Source organism: Oncorhynchus keta, chromosome 29 (genome assembly GCF_023373465.1).
Source record: "Oncorhynchus keta strain PuntledgeMale-10-30-2019 chromosome 29, Oket_V2, whole genome shotgun sequence".
Classification (NCBI taxonomy): Eukaryota; Metazoa; Chordata; class Actinopteri; order Salmoniformes; family Salmonidae; genus Oncorhynchus; species Oncorhynchus keta.
In genome coordinates this window covers 53,575,054-53,596,923 of record NC_068449.1, presented here as the reverse complement: position 1 = coordinate 53,596,923, position 21,870 = coordinate 53,575,054, and the positions used below count along the sequence as shown (strand labels likewise).

Sequence of the window (21,870 nt, the reverse complement as noted above, 5' to 3'; positions counted from 1 at the left end):
AGAAACATTTATTCAGTCATTTTTCAGGCACAGGCCAGTTTGATGAGGTTAATACATGTCTATTGTTAACTTTTCCACTTTGAATTTATTTTAGATTGAGACAATCAGAACTATTCTAACACATCCACAAATTTCAGCACAGACATGATGAGCATCTCAAGACCAGAGTTGATTTGACGATCTCCCTATTTTTGCTTGATTGGATTATTTGATCATCTTATTTATTTTTGGTGTACACACACATTGACACACACCATGCACAGGCAAGTCGCCTTGTTAGTCCTTCTCACACACTATCAAGTTGATCCCAAAGCAATCAATCTAACAAGTCATGAAGCAGCAATCTAAGCATTAAAAACCAAGTTGATATTGAATCAAAACCGCCCCCCCCACGAGTGCTATGGGTGGCCACCCAATCCACAGGCTGCAATCAGGTTTGGTTGAGAGGTGAGGGAGTAGGGGATTGGAGGGTGTGAGGGGGAGGGAGTTGCGTTCTGATCACTGATTAGTCGAGCACGAGCAGCAGTGTGTCTTCACCTTGATGTCGTCAAAGAAGAGCGCGGCTTCGCCCTCGATAATGGGCTGAAGTACAGGACCTCTGCGTTTGCTGGAGGGGGAGGCCTGAGAGTTAACAAGGAGGGGTTACCACTCGAGAACTGACCCCAGTTCAGCTCTGACTACAGAGCACATAAAGAAACTGAATAGCATCCACTACAAACTGATCCCGGATCAGGTTTGTCACTGTAGGATTTCTATGCTTCTTTTGGAACCTGTACCAAGTACTAGGATCAGAATGACCTGCTCTTGTTTGTGGGACCTTTTCACGACCACAATAGGCTTCTTCAGAGAAAACATAGCACTAGGCTCTCGTGTGATTTTAAACCTCTGAAAGGCAGGCTGTGTAACAGGTTCTTAGATCAAACAGATAAGAGTATCACGAGTCAGCTCTTTACCACAATGAATTCAGCAGTTGACATAACCCTATATGCCACCATGTACAGTACATAAACGTTTGCTAGGTCTCCAATTTATATAACGAGGATTAAATCTATTATATAAAGTGTGTTCTGTACAGTACATTAGGTTCATAACACAGATTAGATATTGCGTAATCAACGTGTTTACACGAGAAATTAAAAGGGAAAACTGGGACAAAACATTCAAATGCTCTCTTGTATACCCGTTACATAAACCATATGGAGACGAAATGTATTACAATGGAAACATATATTCTAATAATCTTTAATGATTGGTTAGAGGTTATTGTGAGATATATATATATATATATATTTTATCCCCTTCTGGTTTGAATCCAGCCTCAGTGAATATCTGATGAGAATCTGAACTCTTGAACAGTGTTTTCTGCCCCTCCGTACCCATCTTTCTAGTCTAGAGGGAGAGTCTGCACAGCTGTGGTGTGCGTGCGTATGTGTTCGTAGTTCCCTGTGGCCAACTGAGTTGCTGTGGCCCCAACTTGTCACCTTTGAGCTCTGTTAAGAACCTGTGGATCCACTGAGCCACTTAAACCGAGTTTAGGTTTAGGGCATTGGCCTTGAGGCTAACCTAGCGCTATGGCTACAGTCCCGCCTATGGACACTGACGCTAATGCTAGCCTAATGCTAACATTAGCGTTGTTAGGATTTAGTTCCCATGTAAAGGAACTTGATCTTCAGCCAAAGCTACGTGGTGACCTTTACCACCAGCTCCTCAAAGAGAAACCCAGGAACAACTCTGCTGTGGAGAAAATGAAGGGAGAGAGCAAAGAGAGCTAGCTATACTTACAATGACGGGGATGGTGGAAGCTCTGCAGAGGATCTGTTTGACCAGGCGGTATCTGTCGTACAGGGGCTTCATGATCTGTCTCTCAGTCTTGGTAACCTAGAGAAGAGGCAGAGAGAAAAGGGAAAGGCACATTGTTAGCAATAGCAACCACTAGTTAGCTAGCATTAGCACTCCCCTGTGGTGCTACAATAGCACTCTGCTAGCTAGGGCTGACACACAACAACATGCAAGGTAACATAGATTCCATCCCCATCAATTCAAATCCAATGTTTTTTTTAGTACCTCAGATAGTACCAGATGACAACTGGCCATAAACTAGGATAGAAAGTCACACAGGGAAGGCTATGGGTGTCAGAAAGGACACCTTTCCACTTTCTGATAAACAACCATAACAAGGATTAGCCCTTGCAATTAGTCCAATCAAAAAGGGATTCCATGTCGATTCCTTTACAGGTAAATTAAGACGTTAGCTGGCTTCTCGTCCTTCAGCCATTGTCGTCGCTGAGACAACAATACTCGTCACAGCTGTCTAAAGACGTTTGGTCTGCCAATAACGATATATTGCAGTGCAGAAGGTCATGTTTTCATTTGTATTTCATCCTTTTAATAATGTATTGTTGTATCTGGGTCTCTATGGCTGCATTTATACCAGCAGACATATTCTAATATTTGTTTCATGAATTGATCTTTTGACCAACCAGATCAGCTCTGAAAAAGGTCTGTTGTGAAAAGATCTTATGTAAATTGGTCAGAAGACCAATTAGTGGAAAGAATATCAGAAAATGCCTGCCTGTGTAAATGCAGCCAACGTTGTATCTAGGTTGCATGAAAAGATTGCATAGTTCAAAGTACACATTTGTGTGCACTCTACACACACACACAAACAGCCGGGTTCAAGACATTATTCACTCTTCAGTTGTGATCTAGGTCAGGTTTTCCACTGGACAGAGACTGATTTAATGCATTTGTTTGATTTTTTTTTAGCTATCAGTTACTGTTCAGGCAGATGGGTGGGCTAACTAGAAGGCTCTATGAAATCATGTTTTTTTTTTTTTTTGGGGGCAGAAAAGGGACAGTGGACAAGACACTCACTGGTCTACCGTGGATGCCTTCGTAGTACAGGAGAGCCTTCTGTAAGGCCACCTTCTCAGCGCCAATCTGCTCCCGAGTCATATCCTATCAGAGGAGGAAGACACTGTTAGTTAGCCTTTAGCCGTTAACCATTAGCATTTAGCTATTAACAGTGGCGGCTAGGCGGCTCCTATCTCACCTTGATGTCCTCGGGCCGCCCCCACCTCGTCCCTCTTCTCCTGCAGCTTGTTCTGGACGCCCTCCAGGGTGTTCTCTACCGGGGGCTTGGGTGCCTTCTCCTGTTGGGGCTTCTTCTCCAGCTGGGAGCCAAAGCTCTTGGGCAGGGTGTTGCTGCGCTGGCGGGTCAGCGGAGGGAGGTCCTCCTCAGACTTGTGGAGCTTGTGCTCTTTCAGGTCTTTGCGGAGCTTGGCCAGTTCATTCATCCACTTCAGGACCTCTGGGTTGTCAGCCTTGTCACTGTGTGAGGGCTGTAAACAACAACATGATTTCTATTAATCCACAAACAGCAGCAGTGGGTATTTTGACGTCTTCCCACAACATCTTGACTTTATCAGTTGACCCCATTCCTGACACCCCTCCCATCAGCTGAGTCTCATTATGAACTCTCTAATCGTGTTTACTTTGAAGGAAGCCAGTCGTGTCTTATTAATGTAATTTTCTATTTCTGTGCATTTCTTCGGATGCCTTGCTAGATCTCATAATAAGCTTGTTGTGCTGCCCTGCTTTCTCTGATATACTGTAGCTACTTTAGAAATCAATCAGAAAGTGGCTCACTCATTTTTCCTTGCTGTCCAATGTTTCCGCTACAGAGGGGCCACTATTTACCCTGTATTTGCGCTCCTCCTCAAACTTCTCCTCGTACTTGTGGATCTTCCTCTTGAGACCGTGGATCTTCTTGGAGAGCTGGGCTGAGGTCAGCTCTTGCTGGTCGTCGTCACCGCAGGAGCCCAGAGAGGAACTCCTCCTCCGACTGCAGGATAGAGACACAGCCATAGAAATAGAAGGACTGCCTGTTGCTTTGGACACAAGAGTCACGTTGGACGTATGCACACGCCTTCACTCTAAAAACACACAATCTGATGGCCACCCATTGTAAAAATAAAAAACACATGCATGAACACACATCTAATCACACATTATGTGACTCCCATATCTTGCAAATAAAACCTCTGTCTACTATAATTCTCTTCGTCTTAGATATTGAGTTTACAATTGCAACTTTTGATTGCGAATTTTCCATACGAGTGTTTGCACTGCAAGTGATAAAGCAGATAAAGGCGCTATACATATACCGCAGTATAGTTGTGACTAAATAATAATTACATTTTACTGCTGTAACGTTCATAGCTAACTCGACTTGTAAAATGCCATTTTTTATACTAGTAAGTACTAGGTTTTCCTTAGATATTGTAACTACATACCAGTAGCTGTCTAATACTGACCAACGACCTGAGTTTGTTTACAAAAAATGGTCACCCCGATAATAATTCATAAACACACAAAAACAGTCACACAAACAAACCTACACACACACACACACACACACTACTCGTCCCCAAAGTCAACAGTACTGTAAATCCATGTTGGTTCCTCACCTGGCAAAGGAGTGTGTATTGGGCGGCGAGGGTGGCACCTCGGTGTCATCTATGTACTGCTGACAATGACCATAGGCGTGGAAACGGGGGGACAGCATGGGGTCGCTGTCCTCTCCAATCAGCTGGCGAATCAGGCGGCCCCCCACTTGGGGCGAAATGCACGCCTCCTCGCTGTCCATGCTCTCCCGTTGCCACGACGAGTAGGCCGGGACTGGCTCTGTGGAACAGACAGAAAATAACACAGGTTAGGGGCGGCAGGTGGTTAGAGCGTTGGACTAGTAACCGAAAGGTCGCAAGATCAAATCCCCGAGCTGACGAGGTAAAAATCTGTCGTTCTGCCCCTGAACAAGGCAGTTAAACCCACCGTTCTTAGGCTGTTGTTGAAAATAAGAATTTGTTCTTAACGGACTTGCCTAGTTAAATAAAGGTCAAAATTGAAATTAAAGTTGGATAATGACAGAACCTCCATGAAAACACACACACTAAAAGTGGGTTAGACTACCATGGACCGCTCCAAAACACACTGCACATATTGATATCACAAGGCTTTGTAATCCAAAAGGTGTTGCAATTTTTTAAAAAGGAAAGTGACAAAAAACTGCACTGCACTGCACACACACATGACCATGGGCAGGGATGAGGGAGTGACCTGTGGAACTTGGCAGGCTCTACCAGCAGTCGACAAACACTGGCTTATCTCTCGCTCAAACACAGCTAGAGCTCAACATGGGCCCTGCTTGGCTGCAACATCTGAACTGCAAACACCACTAAACATAGACAAAGTGTAGTCTAAGTAGAACACAGCAAAATAACGGCTCGCCTATCTGATTGTCGTCTCAAGGGACGAGGCAAGCAGTAAGCAGCGGGAATCCAACTGATTGGATCCAAATGAATCAACCGCCACTTTAAGTCTAAACATGGCGGTCGCTCGTCACCTCGGCAACACCTTCTTGGCACCCGCATCTGAGCGCCCTAAAGGTCACTGCGGCATTGCATGATGAAGCTGTTCACTAAAACTCTCACCACTAACTAATGGCTTACAGACCCATTGGTCTGTTTTCCAGGCTGGTTTCCCCAGCCCCTGGCCTCAGTTCAGCCCCAGGCAGAGTCCACTCCGACTCGCCAATAATTACACTGTGGTGAAAATAACCATGCTGATGTCTCTGACAATCCCAATCACAAGCTATAAATAAATTGGACTGCTCTTTGATGCCTCTGGTTGGGATAATGCAGGAGCAATGGCCTCTCTGGTAGAGGAATGGAACGGCTGTGACTCCAGAGTTAGCCTTGTACCATATCGGTTCGTGATGTCTTCACATTTCCTATGGCCGTGGTCATCAATTTGCAAGACAGCGCAAGCAGATATGGGACCAGAATACGGAGAGTGACTGGCATAGGAAGAATATTGTTGGGCTGTGTATGTGAGAGAGAAAAGACCACGGCATTGTACCCACAGCGGGAGTTGTACTGTATCACAGATCAGTGAAACACACAGGCTGTTGCTAGGAGAGGAGGGAAGGTTTCATTTCAGATAGCCTAAGCCACCACCACACAACAGCATTGTAAATACAAAACTCAGCCAAGGATTGTTCTACTGCACGTGCGTTTGTGTGGACGTGAGAGAAACCACGGTATTGTACCACAGGAAAAAGGAGACCATGTAGGCTACACTGCACAAGGGAGAGGTAACATAGCCAGAAGGGAAGGAGGGAGCAATAACAACGTCAGGTTTCCATATCACCAATGTAAACATTTAGAAACATCAGAATTCAGTAATCACTCTTTGAACACATGCACACCCACGTGCACACACACACCCTGTAGCTGCACATGCATGTTTTTCTAAGAAGGGGGGTGGATAGGGACTCATATGGGAAGTGATTTGGGTTCGAATTTCCAAATTAAAAAAGCATTTTTTTGTTGGTTTAAAATATCTCGAAATTGATAGATAAACGCTTAATTTGCCATTTGTGTCACTTCAAAATGACGTTTTTACCAATAGACCTACAACAGTTTTGTTTACAAATTGCAGGTCTAATTTCCGAGGTAAATTTTGACGCATATTGTTGATATTCTCTCCCGCACATTGGCCTATCTGCTGGTCGTCACTAGTTACCACTGTAGCCGATTTTGACTTTGTGGTTGTAATAACTAGTGGAAACCCTATCTGTTCCTCTGATCCATCCGACTACAGCAACAATACAAATATCTACTGTATGTCCCGATATTATAAACGAGTTGAGTTATACAGAATAAAAATAGTGGCATCTTTAGCTGACAAATGCATGTAACGGTAAATATTGGCTCCTGGTTTTCGGTCCGTCTTATCCGTTTGTGCTATTTGAAAACACTGTAACAAAGTTGCTTTCATGTTGCCTTCTTGAGTTTCTGAATGAAAGGAATTGTGTGCGATTTCCATTCACTAAGGGATTGAGAATATGTTCCTATAGTGTGTAGCCTAACACTTGGTATCTGGACCTTGTTACAGGGTATACAGGGTGCGTTCGTAAATTAACTTTAGAGTGCCAGAATGACCTCGTAGTGTGCTCTGGACGTTCGTTCATTCAGAGCGTTTCGCTTTCGTAGCGATCAGATCGCACACTGGACGCTCTGGCCGAGGAGTGGGGTTGATCTGAGCGTTCTGACCTCATAATGGCAGTCAAGCACCCACGCTAACTGGCTAAAGTTAGCTCGCTTGCTAGTTACTTCCAGACATAAATGAGAGAACACCTCATTCTGACATTTTTTTCGCCCTAGCAGAGCTGGTTAGACTGAATTCATGTTATCCGGAGCGTTGGTGACTAACTGTACTGCTGGCAACAATTTAATTACGATTTTAGTTTAACAACGTTTACTGACACCAGCCATATTCAACGAGTGTTGAGCGTTCATAAATTCATCAGTTATTCTGCGCTCTGGCAAACTCAGACGAAAGTGCTCTGAAATCAAGAGTAGCTTGCCAGAGGGAATTTACGAAGGCACCCATAGACTCCTCACTCAGCACGACAAGTAGTGCATGCTGGACTGTAGACGGTAGATAATAATCACGAAAGCCAGCTAACGTTAGCTGTCTGCTGCTATAAGGCTAGTTGTTTAGCTGGCAAGCCACGGCGCATAGCAAATATGGAGAGTTTGCCGGAGTTAGCTGTCTACTATCATTTTTTTTCCCGTCTTAGATGTTAGATGTTGAGTTTACAATTGCAACTTTTTGATTGCGAATTTTACAGACGAGTGTTTGCACTGCAAGTGAGAAAGCAGATAAATGCGCTATACATATACCGCAGTATAGTTGTGACTAAATTATAATTACATTTTACTGCTATAACGTTCATAGCTAACTCGACTTGTAAAATTCATTTTTTTTTATAATAGTACGTACTAGGTTTTCCTTAGATATTGTAACTACATACCAGTAGCTGTCTAATAATGACAAACGATCTAAGTTTGTTTACAAAAATGGACAACTGTCACCCCGATAATAATTCATAAACACAAATTACATAACTGAGACTTAGGCTATGAAGTATGGCTCGGGTCATGGAGCTGCTGGTTTGGAAGGTACTTAGTGTGTCCGCGGTATGCTACTATAGGACTACGTGCGGTTTTACACGGTCTTTCAAGGCATGTCGGGACTGCCTGGGGCGCGGGAGGCGCGGGAGCAGTAGCCTAGTCTCCCTAGGCAGAAGGTTGCCTCACACAATGTTTCCAATCAACACTGCTATGTATGGGTTTACTAGATGACAGTGAGCAGCAGGTCAAACCTCTCAAACAATTCAACGTGTTTTAACCTATTATGTCAGCTTACACAGCCAAGCAGCCAATAGGGCATTCACCATGGCATTTCAAATGAGGTCTTTAAATCAACCAGCACAGCATCCAGCCCATTGTAGTTGAGGCATGCCATGCTGTCATGCCCCTAAAGGTTGGGATGTGATTGGTTGGGAGCAGAATATGCCCAATCACTGTAGTGATGTTGCCATGCAGTAGTAAAAGGTCATGCAACAGGCATTTGGCCTTTTTCCTCTCTGTTCAGTCTCTAATGGGTTATTTGTATCAAGGCAAGACAAGTCCCGGTTCCATTGCCAGCCAGAATGCCACTTACCCTCATAATAACTCGACTGGAAAACACTTTTGAAATCAAGGAAAGGGGCGCTAAAGAATGGGGAATCTGGAGGACAGAGAAGAGATGGGATAGGGGCAGGGAGGGAGGGAGGGAGGGAGGGAGGGAGGGAGGGAGGGAGGGAGGGAGGGAGGGGGAGGGAGGGAGGGAGGGAGGGAGGGAGGGAGGGAGGGAGGGAGGGAGGGAGGGAGGGAAGGGAGGGAGGGAGGGAGGGAGGGAGGGGGAGGGAGGGAGGGAGGAAAAGAGAAAAATAAGGTGATAAGAACAGACGAGATGGAGGGAGGAAAAGAAGATCCAGCCCGGTCACTCTGTTGCATGCGAAAGGTGAAATGAGAATCATAGTGCATCATTTCCAATGACAGAGACATTACACAGTAGTAGACAAGTCCTCTACTCTAACTAGCTCTTTGTACGTGGAGCTGGCACACAGCAAATATCTGCTCACCATGACTGCAGTTGGCACAGGCTGTACTGGGTAAAAAGTCTCATGCCACTGTACCATCCACCGTCCCAACCATCACTACCTCATCCATTCCTATTGCAACAACCTCATCTGTTTTCCTGCTTATGCCCTCTACAGGACACAGGTACTTACAAATACCTTACGCATAACAAAAACGCTCTTAGTCTCATGGCTCTATATTTAAAGGGGGGAGAAAGGACTTACTGCCAGACAAAAAGACTCCGAACATCACTCAAGTTCACTGCCGTTTAATCCAACACTCAAAACCCAAGCTCTGACTAGCCCTGCTCTTCCTCTGGCTTCAAAAGATCCAAGCGTTCCGATTGCCTTGCCTGCGTCTAGGAGAAATGCTTCTTGTGATATGGGAACGCCATGTCATGGTCAATCATAAGCACTCCCCTGGGAGTTGTAACTCTCAGTAGCTCAGAGGAGTCTAAAGCATTATGCTTTAGGTACCTCCTGTGGCATGGGATTCTGTTGTACCAGGTAACACGCGGCGGACTGTGACAGCAAAACTGAACAAAGTCTGTTTTTGTCCTCCCTCACCTCATCCCTCCATTCCTGGCTGTGAGAGAACAACACCTGGTGATCCCTCACTCTTTCTCCAGAAAACACACACACACACACACACACACACACACACACACACACATACACACACACACACACACACACACACACTGGCTACAGCCCTGACTGACTGCATAAGTTAGCATTTCTATGCAGACAGAGACTACCTGAATATGTATCAGTCTATCACACTCACTTTGGAGCAAACAAGGACTAAGCACCAGGCTTACACAGTGCTCCTTAGCCGAATAGGACAAACATGTCTCAAGCCCTACCACTAGAGGGCGTCTGAGTGTTTTTTGCACAGTTGGTACTGTACTGTACTGTACTAGAGAACACAATTCAAGACAAACAGTGCTGTTTGAGTTGGAATGAATACTGAATCCAAAGGAAATGTTTGAACAATATTTTCCTTAAGGTGTGACCTATTTCCATTGGGGTTAGGCAGTTTGCGTTTGGCATGACTGCAGCCTGCACTGAGCAACCACGCAGGAAATTATTTAGTCTCCAATGCTCATGTTACTATAAAAAACGGTGCCCATGCATGTCCCTTCAAGTCTGAAACTGCAAGTGGACTTCTTTCAGGTAACTTGCCCTGTGCAAACAAACATAAGCAATCTAACAACTCTGCATTCAGTCTCTAGTGTACAAAAACACACTTTTTCAAACTCCACCCACCTCCGACCTTTCTTTCGCAATCTCTCACAAAAACAATCAGACAAGTTGTGCAGCATCTAACAGCCTTTCCTTCCTGATACTCCAATCTCACTCAACAACATACTGCCAATAACTGTTGCACCATGGATTACAAGCTTACAGAAAAAATAATAATATCAAACTATTTTCTGACTTGGTTTAATCCCCCAAAATCCACTGTATTGCAGTTATTTAACAAAGACATTGAACATTTTGAATGGCTGCAGAAATCTCTCCAAGGTCCTTTTTGACTTACATTTCTTTCTCTCTAAAAAATAATAAGCAGACTTGCCCATGATAGACTAATGAATAATAGAATACCTCTGTCTATTTCTGTATAAACTATGCATGACCAATGAGATTCGAGACCTTGGCATGAATAAACAAATAGACACACTTCATTGCTTACATCCAATGCCATGTGCAGAGTTGAAATCTAATCATGCAGACACACACACACACACACACACACACACACACACACACACACACACACACACACACACACACACACACACACACACACACACACACACACACACACACACACACACACACACACACACACACACACACACCATACGCACTTAAAAAACTAAATGCCAGGAGCTTTTGCAATATCAATGGGAAGACAATACATCCAGACCATATCAAACAAGATCAATGTCAATCCCTTTAAGAAAAGATAAAACCTCAACGCCCCTTAAACAGTACAGTATTTTTCACCTGTAATCTTCCCCTTTAATGATTGTCTTTAGCAATCTGGAAGCTATTCACAACCCACAAACTGCCCAATAACTGCCAACCAAAAGGCAAAACATGCCAGCAGCATGTGCAAACCGTAAATACTCACTCTTTCACTCTTCAATAACTCATGGTAGCAGCACGGCAACACAATATTCTATGCTGTTCCCATCACTTGTAAACAGAAAAACTCCATGTGGTCTGATGAAACAGGAGCTACATTTGTCAAAAAGGCACAAAAAAATATCTGCTATCTAAATACAATATGCTGCGCCAAGCTGTGTACACAAGCACAACACCTTCAGTAATGGTGCAGCTTCTCCAGATATAGAAGCTGAGAGACTAAGAGCATCGGAGTCCATAACTCTTCTTGAAGACACAGAAGGAGCCACCACAACAAGAGGAGGAGGAGAGGGAGCAGGAGGGTTGCAGCTGCCACTCAGACACCCATGTGCTGCCTAGAAGGAAGGGAAGGACTGACGGAGTGTGTGGAAGAGGGGAAGAAAGGCTGGGGGGGGGGGTTGAAGATTTACCTCCCCAGTTGTTATCGTCAGTCAGCGCCGACAGGTCCAAGCGGGGTACGTCCTCGCCACATTCCTGGTCCGAACTCCGGCCGATGACCCCCCTCCTGTCGGCCGTTTCACAGCTACTAGGCAGCTCCTGGATCTTCATACTACTGAGTCGTGTCTGCACAGAGAGACACAAAACAACAAGGGCTGGGAGTGAGCATGCTCCTTAAGTTCAGCCATACGCTGCCTCTGCCTGGCCCAGCCTACCACAGCCCTTGCAGGGGGGTTGACAACACTCCTGATTGGTCCACTGGGCGTGTCTGTCTGTGTGTGTGTGTGTGTGTGTGTGTGTATGAGGTTTTGCCCCTCCTCTTTTCCCTCTGGGTTCCCACCCCTTCCTCTCTCTTTCTCTGTGCATATGCACTGATCCTTTGGAGTGGTTTGCCTCACAGTAGCCAGAGCAGAAGGGAGGGGGAGAAAAGGAGGAGGAAAAGAAGGAGGAGGGAGAGGAGGAGGTATGGCAAAGAAAAGCAAGCAGATTATTCGCCAGACGCCAGCACACAGGCAGAGATTTTTTTCCCTCTCTTCTGCTGCAGAAATACATCCTTGCCTTGGATCATGGAGGAGTTCTCTCTTCCTCTTTGGGCTCTCGCCTTTCCTCCTCTCCTGTGCTCTCTTTCCCCATAGTTTTTCTTTCCCTCTTCCCCCCCCCAATCATTTTCTACCCTCTTCACCTTCCCTCCCCCTTATCTGCAAATACCATTATCTCTGTCGTTGTATCTCTGTCGTTGTTAATCAAATACTCTTCCAACATCTCCCCCCGTTATTAGCCCTTTTCAATGCACAACCAAATGGAAGCTTTTTGACCATAGCACTCAAACATCCTATCAGATGCCAGCCTAGCAAAACGTTAACAATCCTTCACCATTACCGAAAGTGAATTCAGATGGTGGGTCATGCAGGCAGGGCGTGCGTCCAAAACAGACAGGACTTTGTGCTAAACTGGGGGGGGGGGGAGCTAGCTTCCCCTCACTTCCCCTCTAGCCTCTGCCTAGGCGTGGGACAGAGTTATTTTAGGAACAGATCAGGGATTAAAACTGCCCCAGCCTCATAAATGCCACCTATAAAAGGAACTGCCATTGAGGGTGTTGTGTAACTGGGGGGTGAAAGGTCAACGTTACTGTAATGCCAATGATAGGGAGTTGTCAAGTGCTCTCAGCTGTTGATTGGCAAATAGCTTTGATGTGACTGATAGTTGTAATTTGTCCCAGTCCCCCAGATATCCAACGCTGGGGACCATAGACATCTTGGCCATGTTCTGTTATAATCTCCATCCGGCACAGACAGAAGAGGACTGGCCACCCCACATAGCCTGGTTCCCTCTCTAGGTTTCTTCCTAGGTTTTGGCCTTTCTAGGGAGTTTTTCCTAGCCACCGTGCTTCTACACCTGCATTGCTTGCCGTTTGGCGTTTTAGGCTGGGTTTCTATACAGCACTTTGAGATATCAGCTGATGTACGAAGGGCTAGATAAATACATTTGATTTGATAATAGACCATGTAACAACGCACATTTAAACACTGAATCTCAAAATATCCTTCCTTTTCACTCTTAATCTCGCCTTTCCTACCCTTCAGTCAAGAAGCACACTATCATTGTTTACTAGGAAAGTAAATTGTGGCCACACAGTGTGTGTGTGTGTTTTGCAAACATGCGTGTAGCTGGAACACACACACACTGTGTGTAACAGGACACCGTCAAAAGTAATCTAACCCTAGTTCTAAAAAAGCGAGTGACTCTCAGATTCAAAAGCACCTCATGTTACAGAACACAAGCAAACAAACACTTCAGAAGGAAAACAACTACTACTCAACCCCATAATCAATGACAACTCATTTAGGCTCATTTGATTGATATGGGGCCATTACCAGGCTGTGAGGTCAAACAATAGAAACCTCTTGACTACATCTGAAGTTGTGAAGAAAGAGCTGATTACCTTGAGATTGACTGGGGTCAAAGACGCCCAAAGAAGGACAACACTGCTACAAAACATGTGTTCTTTGCCCTCTCTCCCTTCAACTGTTTCAAAGCACACTACTTCTTACACAACAATTCACCTCATGTCATTTCTGCAATGCAGATCTCTTTTGGGTACTGAAACTAGTCCCCCTTGATACCACGAAACGGGTAATTGACATGCAAATTAGGACAATTTAATCAAATGCTTTCAAAGCATCATCACCCCCCCCCCATTAGAGGTTATGCAGAGAAAGGACTAGAAATGTATGTGATCAAATCACGTTTCACACATGGACGAGCTAATGATCGGTTTGACTCAATCTTTTTCAGTCGCATGAATCATCATCCTTATTGCGGTTAATGATCACATTGCTGTAAGAATAACAATAAAAACGATATGATATATAGCAGCAGTCAAAAGTTTGGACACACCTATTCATTCGAGGTTTGTTCTTTATTTTTACTTTCTACATTGTAGAATAATAGTGAAGACATCAAAACTAGGAAATAACACATATGGAATCCTGTAGTAACTAAAAAAGTGTAATATTTTATATTTGAGATTCTTCAAAGTAGCCACCCTTGAGTGTGCAAAGTTGTCTTCAAGGCAAAGGGTGGCTACTTTGAAGAATTTCAAATATAAAACACATTTTTATTTGTTTAACACTTTTTTGGGGTTACTACATGATTCCATGTGTGTTATTTCATAGTGTTGATGTCTTCACTATTATTATACAATGTAGAAAATAGTAAAAATAAAGAAAAACCCTTGAATGAGTAGGTGTGTCCAAACGTTTGACACTATTACTTAAAAAAAAAAAAAGTATTAATGTACCATCACAGTAGTCATTTTCAGCAAATGTTTCTATCAACAAGTCTCTGGAAAATACTACACACAACAGAAATATAAACATCTGTATACAGTCCCTATCATTTCAGGATTAACCCAGACTCACTAGAAGACAGAACAGCTTGACCGCGGCTACCACTACCCTGTCTGTAAATATCACTGCCACACTAACTGTACATAACCTACTGCACTATAATCCTTTGTCCTAGCACAACTCAACTACTGATCACATTACATCATCACTAGTCGCCCTGGGTAGAGTGATGCAGAGGGAGACCAGGGTACTAGCATTCAGCATTGCAGATAGAAATTGTATGAATAAATATAGCTAGTATGATTCCTTTACTCTAAATGTCAGTGAAAGACATATCTGTTCTACTAAATATATTTCTATCTGAACGTTCCACAATGTTGTGCTCGGGCTTTGGGCTTGGATTTGTCCCACAGTGGGTGTTCTTTCCATTGTTAATCTGTGTGTTAGGGGTTTTATAGACAGGCGACACACAAACACATGATGGATTTAGGAGGATGAGGCTGGGGTGGTAATGACAGACACAGACAGGGTGGAGAGAAGGGGCTCGTCTGGGAGGGTAGCATCACATTGGATGAGGAGGCTTGATACACAGCCACAAGTGACACGTACGCTAGAACCCGCACGAGCAATAACCCCCTTCACCCACATTTTTGTGATCCATTATTACTACAGTACAATCCTGAGATTTTCACAATATTATACAGATGCAAGAAATCAGACTCTCCACCAAGTAAGCGTCATGTTGTTTTTTTTTTTTGTTGGAGGGGTTGCTCAAATTGACATGCTGTCCAAGCATTCATCCAAACACATAAGTTCCCTTTGACAGTTGAAATGTCTTTTGCGGCAGGGTACTAAGCAGTACAGTACTGTAGGCATTACAGATAAAGACAAAAGACTTGTTTGTACAGTTACATTCCAGGTCCCATTGATCTGTACTGGTTTCAGTGGTCCATAACTGATGTGTGGAAGTCTTTAATCTCTTAAACCAGTCCTTACTCCCTGTACCTCCACTGGCCTTGGACTGTGTGTGAAGTATTGGGGACAGGGCTGAGAATGTGGTCTCACACACACACACACACACACACACACACACACACACACACACACACACACACACACACACACACACACACACACACACACACACACACACACACACACACACACACACACACACAATGGAACAGTGAGCTCTAGAAGCCATGTCATCAGGTGTCATCAGGTTAAAGAGGCTCAGGCATGCCACACACTGATACACTTCAGAGTGTGTGGTGACCGAGGCCACCACTCACTAAAGCCAGTAAAAGACTCTGTCCAAAAACGTTTTATGACGGTGTGAAAGCCAAACAGGTCAAATTAACATGTTTCTCACATCTTTCACGTTGACTTGAGTTGCTTCTAGGATAACAAGCAACATACGGATGAAGAAGCGTTCCATCGTGTAAACGACTGAAACACTAGAAGGCTGTCTTTGTTATGAAGAACAAATGACTGAAACACTAGAATGCTGTCTTTGTTTTGAAGAACAAACGACTGAAACACTAGAATGCTGTCTTTGTTTTGAAGAACAAACGACTGAAACACTAGAAGGCTGTCTTTGTTATGAAGAACAAATGACTGAAACACTAGAATGCTGTCTTTGTTTTGAAGAACAAATGACTGAAACACTAGAATGCTGTCTTTGTTTTGAAGAACAAACGACTGAAACACTAGAAGGCTGTCTTTGTTATGAAGAACAAATGACTGAAACACTAGAATGCTGTCTTTGTTTTGAAGAACAAATGACTGAAACACTAGAATGCTGTCTTTGTTTTGAAGAACAAACGACTGAAACACTAGAAGGCTGTCTTTGTTATGAAGAACAAATGACTGAAACACTAGAATGCTGTCTTTGTTTTGAAGAACAAATGACTGAAACACTAGAATGCTGTCTTTGTTTTGAAGAACAAACGACTGAAACACTAGAAGGCTGTCTTTGTTATGAAGAACAAATGACTGAAACACTAGAAGGATGTCTTTGTTATGAAGAACAAATGACTGAAACACTAGAATGCTGTCTTTGTTTTGAAGAACAAACGACTGAAACACTAAAAGGCTGTCTTTGTTATGAAGAACAAACGACTGAAACACTAGAAGGCTGTCTTTGTTATGAAGAACAAATGACTGAAACACTAGAAGGCTGTCTTTGTTATGATGAACAAACGACTGAAACACTAGAAGGCTGTCTTTGTTATGAAGAACAAACGACTGAAACACTAGAAGGCTGTCTTTGTTATGAAGAACAAACAACTGAAACACTAGAAGGCTGTATTTGTTATGAAGAACAAACGACTGAAACACTAGAAGGCTGTCTTTGTTATGAAGAACAAACGACTGAAACACTAGAAGGCTGTCTTTGTTATGAAGAACAAACGACTGAAACACTAGAAGGATGTCTTTGTTATGAAGAACAAACGACTGAAACACTAGAAGGCTGTCTTTGTTATGAAGAACAAACGACTGAAACACTAGAAGGCTGTCTTTGTTATGAAGAACAAACGACTGAAACACTAGAAGGCTGTCTTTGTTATGAAGAACAAACGACTGAAACACTAGAAGGCTGTCTTTGTTATGAAGAACAAATGACTGAAACACTAGAATGCTGTCTTTGTTTTGAAGAACAAACGACTGAAACACTAGAAGGCTGTCTTTGTTATGAAGAACAAACGACTGAAACACTAGAAGGCTGTCTTTGTTATGAAGAACAAACGACTGAAACACTAGAAGGCTGTCTTTGTTATGAAGAACAGTAAACTTTAGTTACAGTTTAAACAGACAACATAAAACTGAGCTTCAACAATACCGTTAAAAATATGCTTTAAAACAATACCGTTAAAAATATGCTTTAAAACAATACATCTAGTCAAGACATCCATCTGCCTTTGGCTGCATCCCAAATTCCCTTCATAGTTCACTACTGTTGACCAGCGCCCCTAGGGAACACAGCCTCGGTCTTAGTAGACCGATCAAGAGCACTAATCTACTTAGTACACTAATTGGACCTGCTGTCAGTAGTACGCTCTGATGTCACTAGGTGCTGGGATCCCTCATGCCACCACCTCTGATCTGACACCAACAACCAGCAGAGAGGTTGGCACAATGACACTGCCACCATGCCAGGCACAGACTGCATCTCAGTGGGTGCAGCTTGTTCTGAGGTGGTGAATGTGGAGGAGGTGGAGACAGAGAATTGTGTCACTAAGACCCATCTGGACTGTGTGTGTGTGTGTGTGTGTGTGTGTGTGTGTGTGTGTGTGTGTGTGTGTGTGTGTGTGTGTGTGTACAGTTCTGTTGTAGAGTCACATTAAGTGTAACAGATTAGCCTACTGTACTAGAAAGCAGATGGAGCAGTAGATTACATAGGACTGTTTCCATCTGTATACCACCTTAGCAACTATGCTAAATAGCTTCAGCTGCTTCTGATGTTTTGAATAGCTACACAGTGCTTCACATTCTGAAGTGATACAGAGCTGCAGTGGAAAACGTTGACAGCATTTCCCATCAAGATGTGTGGATAAGTCGTTTTTTTGTGTGGTCGATTTTCATTCAAGGAAAAGCTCAAACTTTGTTTCGGTTTCTTTTCTACTTCTTTCCATATTGTGTCAATAGTAGTGATTCATTATTGCTTAGCTGTCAATCTCTCCAAGGGATGTTTGCTTTTCCCCTAAAGAGAAGATGTTTGGCTGCAACATTTTGACTAGCAGAGATGTGGTAGTTCCACATTGCAGTGAGTGGACCAAAATAGTATCTCATTTATCTGCTCCAGTTGTTCATTGGTCAGGAACAAACTCTAGATGTTCCCTCAGACCCCTCCTATTCCCCCAGACCCCTCCTATTCCCTCAGACCCCTACACTCCCAAACAATCACCTAGTCTACTGAGAGACTCTGGCCCTATCTTCCGCAAGCAGTGTGAACACAGGAAGCCTAGGAGATCTAGCATGTACATGCAGGGAATTTCAGTGAAAGAGGAAGAGAGAGAGAGGAGATAGGAGAGGGAGAAGAGAGAGGAGAGTAAGAGAGAGAATAAAGAGAGAGACAGAGAAAGAGAGGAGAGAGAGAGAGAGAGAATAGAGAGAGAGTGTGAGAGAATAGAGAGATAGAGACACTCAACTCACCCATGAAGGAGTCAGAAGACTGGGTTCCTTTCTTTGACTGTCATTTCTGATAGAGGGGTGAAAACATAGACATGTTGCGTCACCTTTCCTCATGTGAGAATCACACCCTAGCAAGGACACGGGTGCTTTCCACCCAGCCAGGAGCCCGTAGAACAGCGTGCCGAGTTGAGTTTAGGAAGGCTCTCTCGCCCCCTAACTCCCCAATGTCAGCGGCATTCTCAAGTCTATCAGATTAAAAACTTTGTTAAATAAATGTTGCCCGATAAAGACAGGTGCAGTGACACAATGGAACCAGGCCTCAGGGAGTCCGTCAGAGCCTTAGCAACACAACAATCCTTCTTTAAATAACAGCGTCACATTACCTTAGTACAGTGTTTCCCAAACTCTGTCCTCGGGACCCCAAGAGGTGCACGTTTAGTTTTTTAACCCGAGCACTACACAGCTGACGGTCAGTTGATTACCTCAATCAGCTGTGTAGTGCTCGGGTTAAAAAACTAAACGTGCACCTCTTGGGGTCCCGAGGACCGAGTTTGAGAAACACTGCCTTAGTATCTAGATTAAGTTGTGAAAATGGTCGGTATTCGCTACTTCTGTTGGAGAACTTTGCTATCTAAATTAACAGGTGAAAAATGGTCAGTAGTAGTTACAAGCATTTTAAAGGGGGTTCAAATGTCACAATGCTTACCGGTTGTCTGATGACTCCATGTTGTTTGATCTGGCTTCGTCATGTACTCTTGATATGCATTCTTTTAGCTGTAGAAAATAGAATACATAACATTTTATTACTCTCTCTCTAATGGAGATTACGGTATGTATCAATGTGCAACGCTGATCCTGACATGCTTCCATCAGACATCTATGTCTGGAGCAAAAAAAATATTTCAGGGGAAATTATGTTTGGAGAACATTTGACATAAACAGTGTGCCGAGACCCGGTTTACACAATTACACAGGACTTGTTACTCTGTTTGCCTTGGCCATTAGATAAATAAAACACATATCAAATCTAGCAAAACATTTATATCACATTACTCATAAGTATCTATTTAAAAACAAGTCAACGAGTCAAATCACCAGTTGGTTATAGAAACAGGTTCCAGAACAGGTGGTGGAGTGGGGTGGGTCACACCAACTAACGAGGGGATGTAGTGTACAGCGTGTACTGTTCTATGGGGCTGTGGTGTTCTGTACACTATGACACCTCCGGGACTAACCCTCTGGGAGGCTTTGTAGGGCCTTAATGACTCCCCATGGGCTTTGGGCACACTCTGCTAGAGTGCCTACCAGATGTGGGTTCCAATGTTATTTGTATTTGTTAAAGTAGATTCGGTGCACTTGATTGAGCTTGCTTGGAGCAACCGAAGTAATAGAACCGTCCCAAAAGTGCAAACCCCGACCGTCTAGCAGTATTCGAGAGAAAACAAATACTATTTGAGCCCAGGTCTTTTACAGTAGCTACGCTCCTGTTACATCAGCCAACCCCCTCTGTCAGTCACTCCCTGTCCTGCCAGCCAAGGTCAAGACATCGCCACTACAGTATGTATGCCAGGATTTCAGGTGTCTTACTACCCTTTAAGCTGTTGGCAGGCAACTGTTTGCTGACAAAGGATTCTCTGCTGCATTTGATACATACCGAGGCTGCATCTCAATTAGCAATATTAAAATACTGGGGAACCTGGTTTAGTCCGCCTGCAGTTTGGAAGCATATTTCTGAGACAATGACGTAATGACTTGAGGTAGACAATCCCATACCCTCCAGCATAATGAGACAATTAAATAGGAAACATACTAAAATATGCCGTGAGGGCCTACATTTTGAATATCAAATTCAGCCTTCCAAGAGTCCAATATCATATTGCGACACACCTGATGTTATGGTATGTTTTCTTAATTTGCTATGCATTTATTTTGCACACATAGACAACGTCACTGAGGTTAGCAGTAATTACCTTAACTCCGATACAAAACACTGTTCTGAACATGACGGTCTCGAACCCTGAACGACAACAAGCCCTTGCTACACAACAACACAGTACATGTGCTCCTTCCTCTTCTTCAAAAGCAAATGCTAATTGAACCTCAGTGAACCTTGTTAACGCTGCCCTGCAAGTTAGAGTGTTCCAGGGAGGGAGGTTGCCTCGCATTTAGCGAAGCGCTAGAGCACGCTGCCTGGCCTATCACGTGCCTCTTAAGCCTATGTAAGATTGATTAGGAATCCAGCCATTGGCGGCTATGCTGATGTTTATGCCAATGTTCTCTATCTACCTCCATCTCTCTGCTGTCCCCGATTTAGCAGTTCTTGTGAAACATCACCAATTACTCAGCAGTGACTCATAGCAGCCATTAAGAGTAGACGGGGTTGGTGGTAAGCCAGACGTCACACCAGCGAAGTGAAAACACCACAGTGGCGTAGACCTTGTCTGCATCACAATGTTTTGTGGGAGAAGAAGAGGGAGGATTATGAGAACCAGGGTCCAGGGAACTTAAAGGGTCAGGTTGCTCTTTGGGAGTATTAAACATGACACTATGAAAATAAATGATGAACGTGCACACAAAAAATAAGCAAACAAGTTTGCTTCAGAGATTTGGTAAACAGGAAGTAATTGTCTTAGATGTGCTGTTTTGAATGTTAGACCTCCACCTGAATTCAACAAGGGACCTGCATGACATGGCAACAACAGACACACATCTGCAATGAGAAGGAGCGAGAGAGACAGAGAAAGAAAGAGAGGAGGAGAGAGAGTGACTTACCGCGTGGGGGGTCCTGGTTGTCACTAAGCTGGCCAAGCGTGGGGCTCTGGTGGCAGTGTTTAGGCTTCCTGGGTCTGGGGCCCTCGTGGTGGAGCCCTCCCTGGCTAGTCTGATAGTCCCTCCAGACTCCTTCCTCACCCACGCTGATGCCACAGCTGATAGTTCTGCTAACGCTGCCGGCCGCTGGGATGTTCTCCTTGTTGATGTCTCCTTCCCCAGAGACGAGGATCTGTTTTCAAATGGAGAGAAAGGAAATAAGAGGAATCAAACGGACTCTCTCCCTTTCTCTCTCTGTAACAAAGCGGCCTGGGTTCCAAATGACAAGGTCATCGTACTTATACCTTGTACCCAGGCTAACGCCATGTTTAGAATGTGCGCTAATTCTATTTACAGAATACAGTGGACTTGTCTTATTGACGTTGTATGGTGGGTGGCTGCACTAATGTAGTCCGCTAATCCATGTTTTCACTGCTTCTCCCGGCTCCATCAGGT

At 43.9% G+C, this 21,870-nt stretch overlaps 1 protein-coding gene across 1 annotated transcript in view; it reads right to left on the bottom strand.

Moving 5' to 3' along the window:
• LOC118383878 (protein FAM13A-like) overlaps positions 1–21,870 on the bottom strand; it is an 83,654-nt gene that overhangs the window by 2,946 nt on the left and 58,838 nt on the right. Inside the window, 11 exon segments of the mRNA XM_052485239.1 lie at positions 538–621; positions 1,783–1,878; positions 2,875–2,958; positions 3,053–3,073; positions 3,075–3,341; positions 3,700–3,844; positions 4,470–4,686; positions 11,596–11,749; positions 18,628–18,673; positions 19,313–19,380; positions 21,379–21,607. Coding sequence (XP_052341199.1) covers positions 538–621; positions 1,783–1,878; positions 2,875–2,958; positions 3,053–3,073; positions 3,075–3,341; positions 3,700–3,844; positions 4,470–4,686; positions 11,596–11,749; positions 18,628–18,673; positions 19,313–19,380; positions 21,379–21,607 — 1,411 coding nt within the window.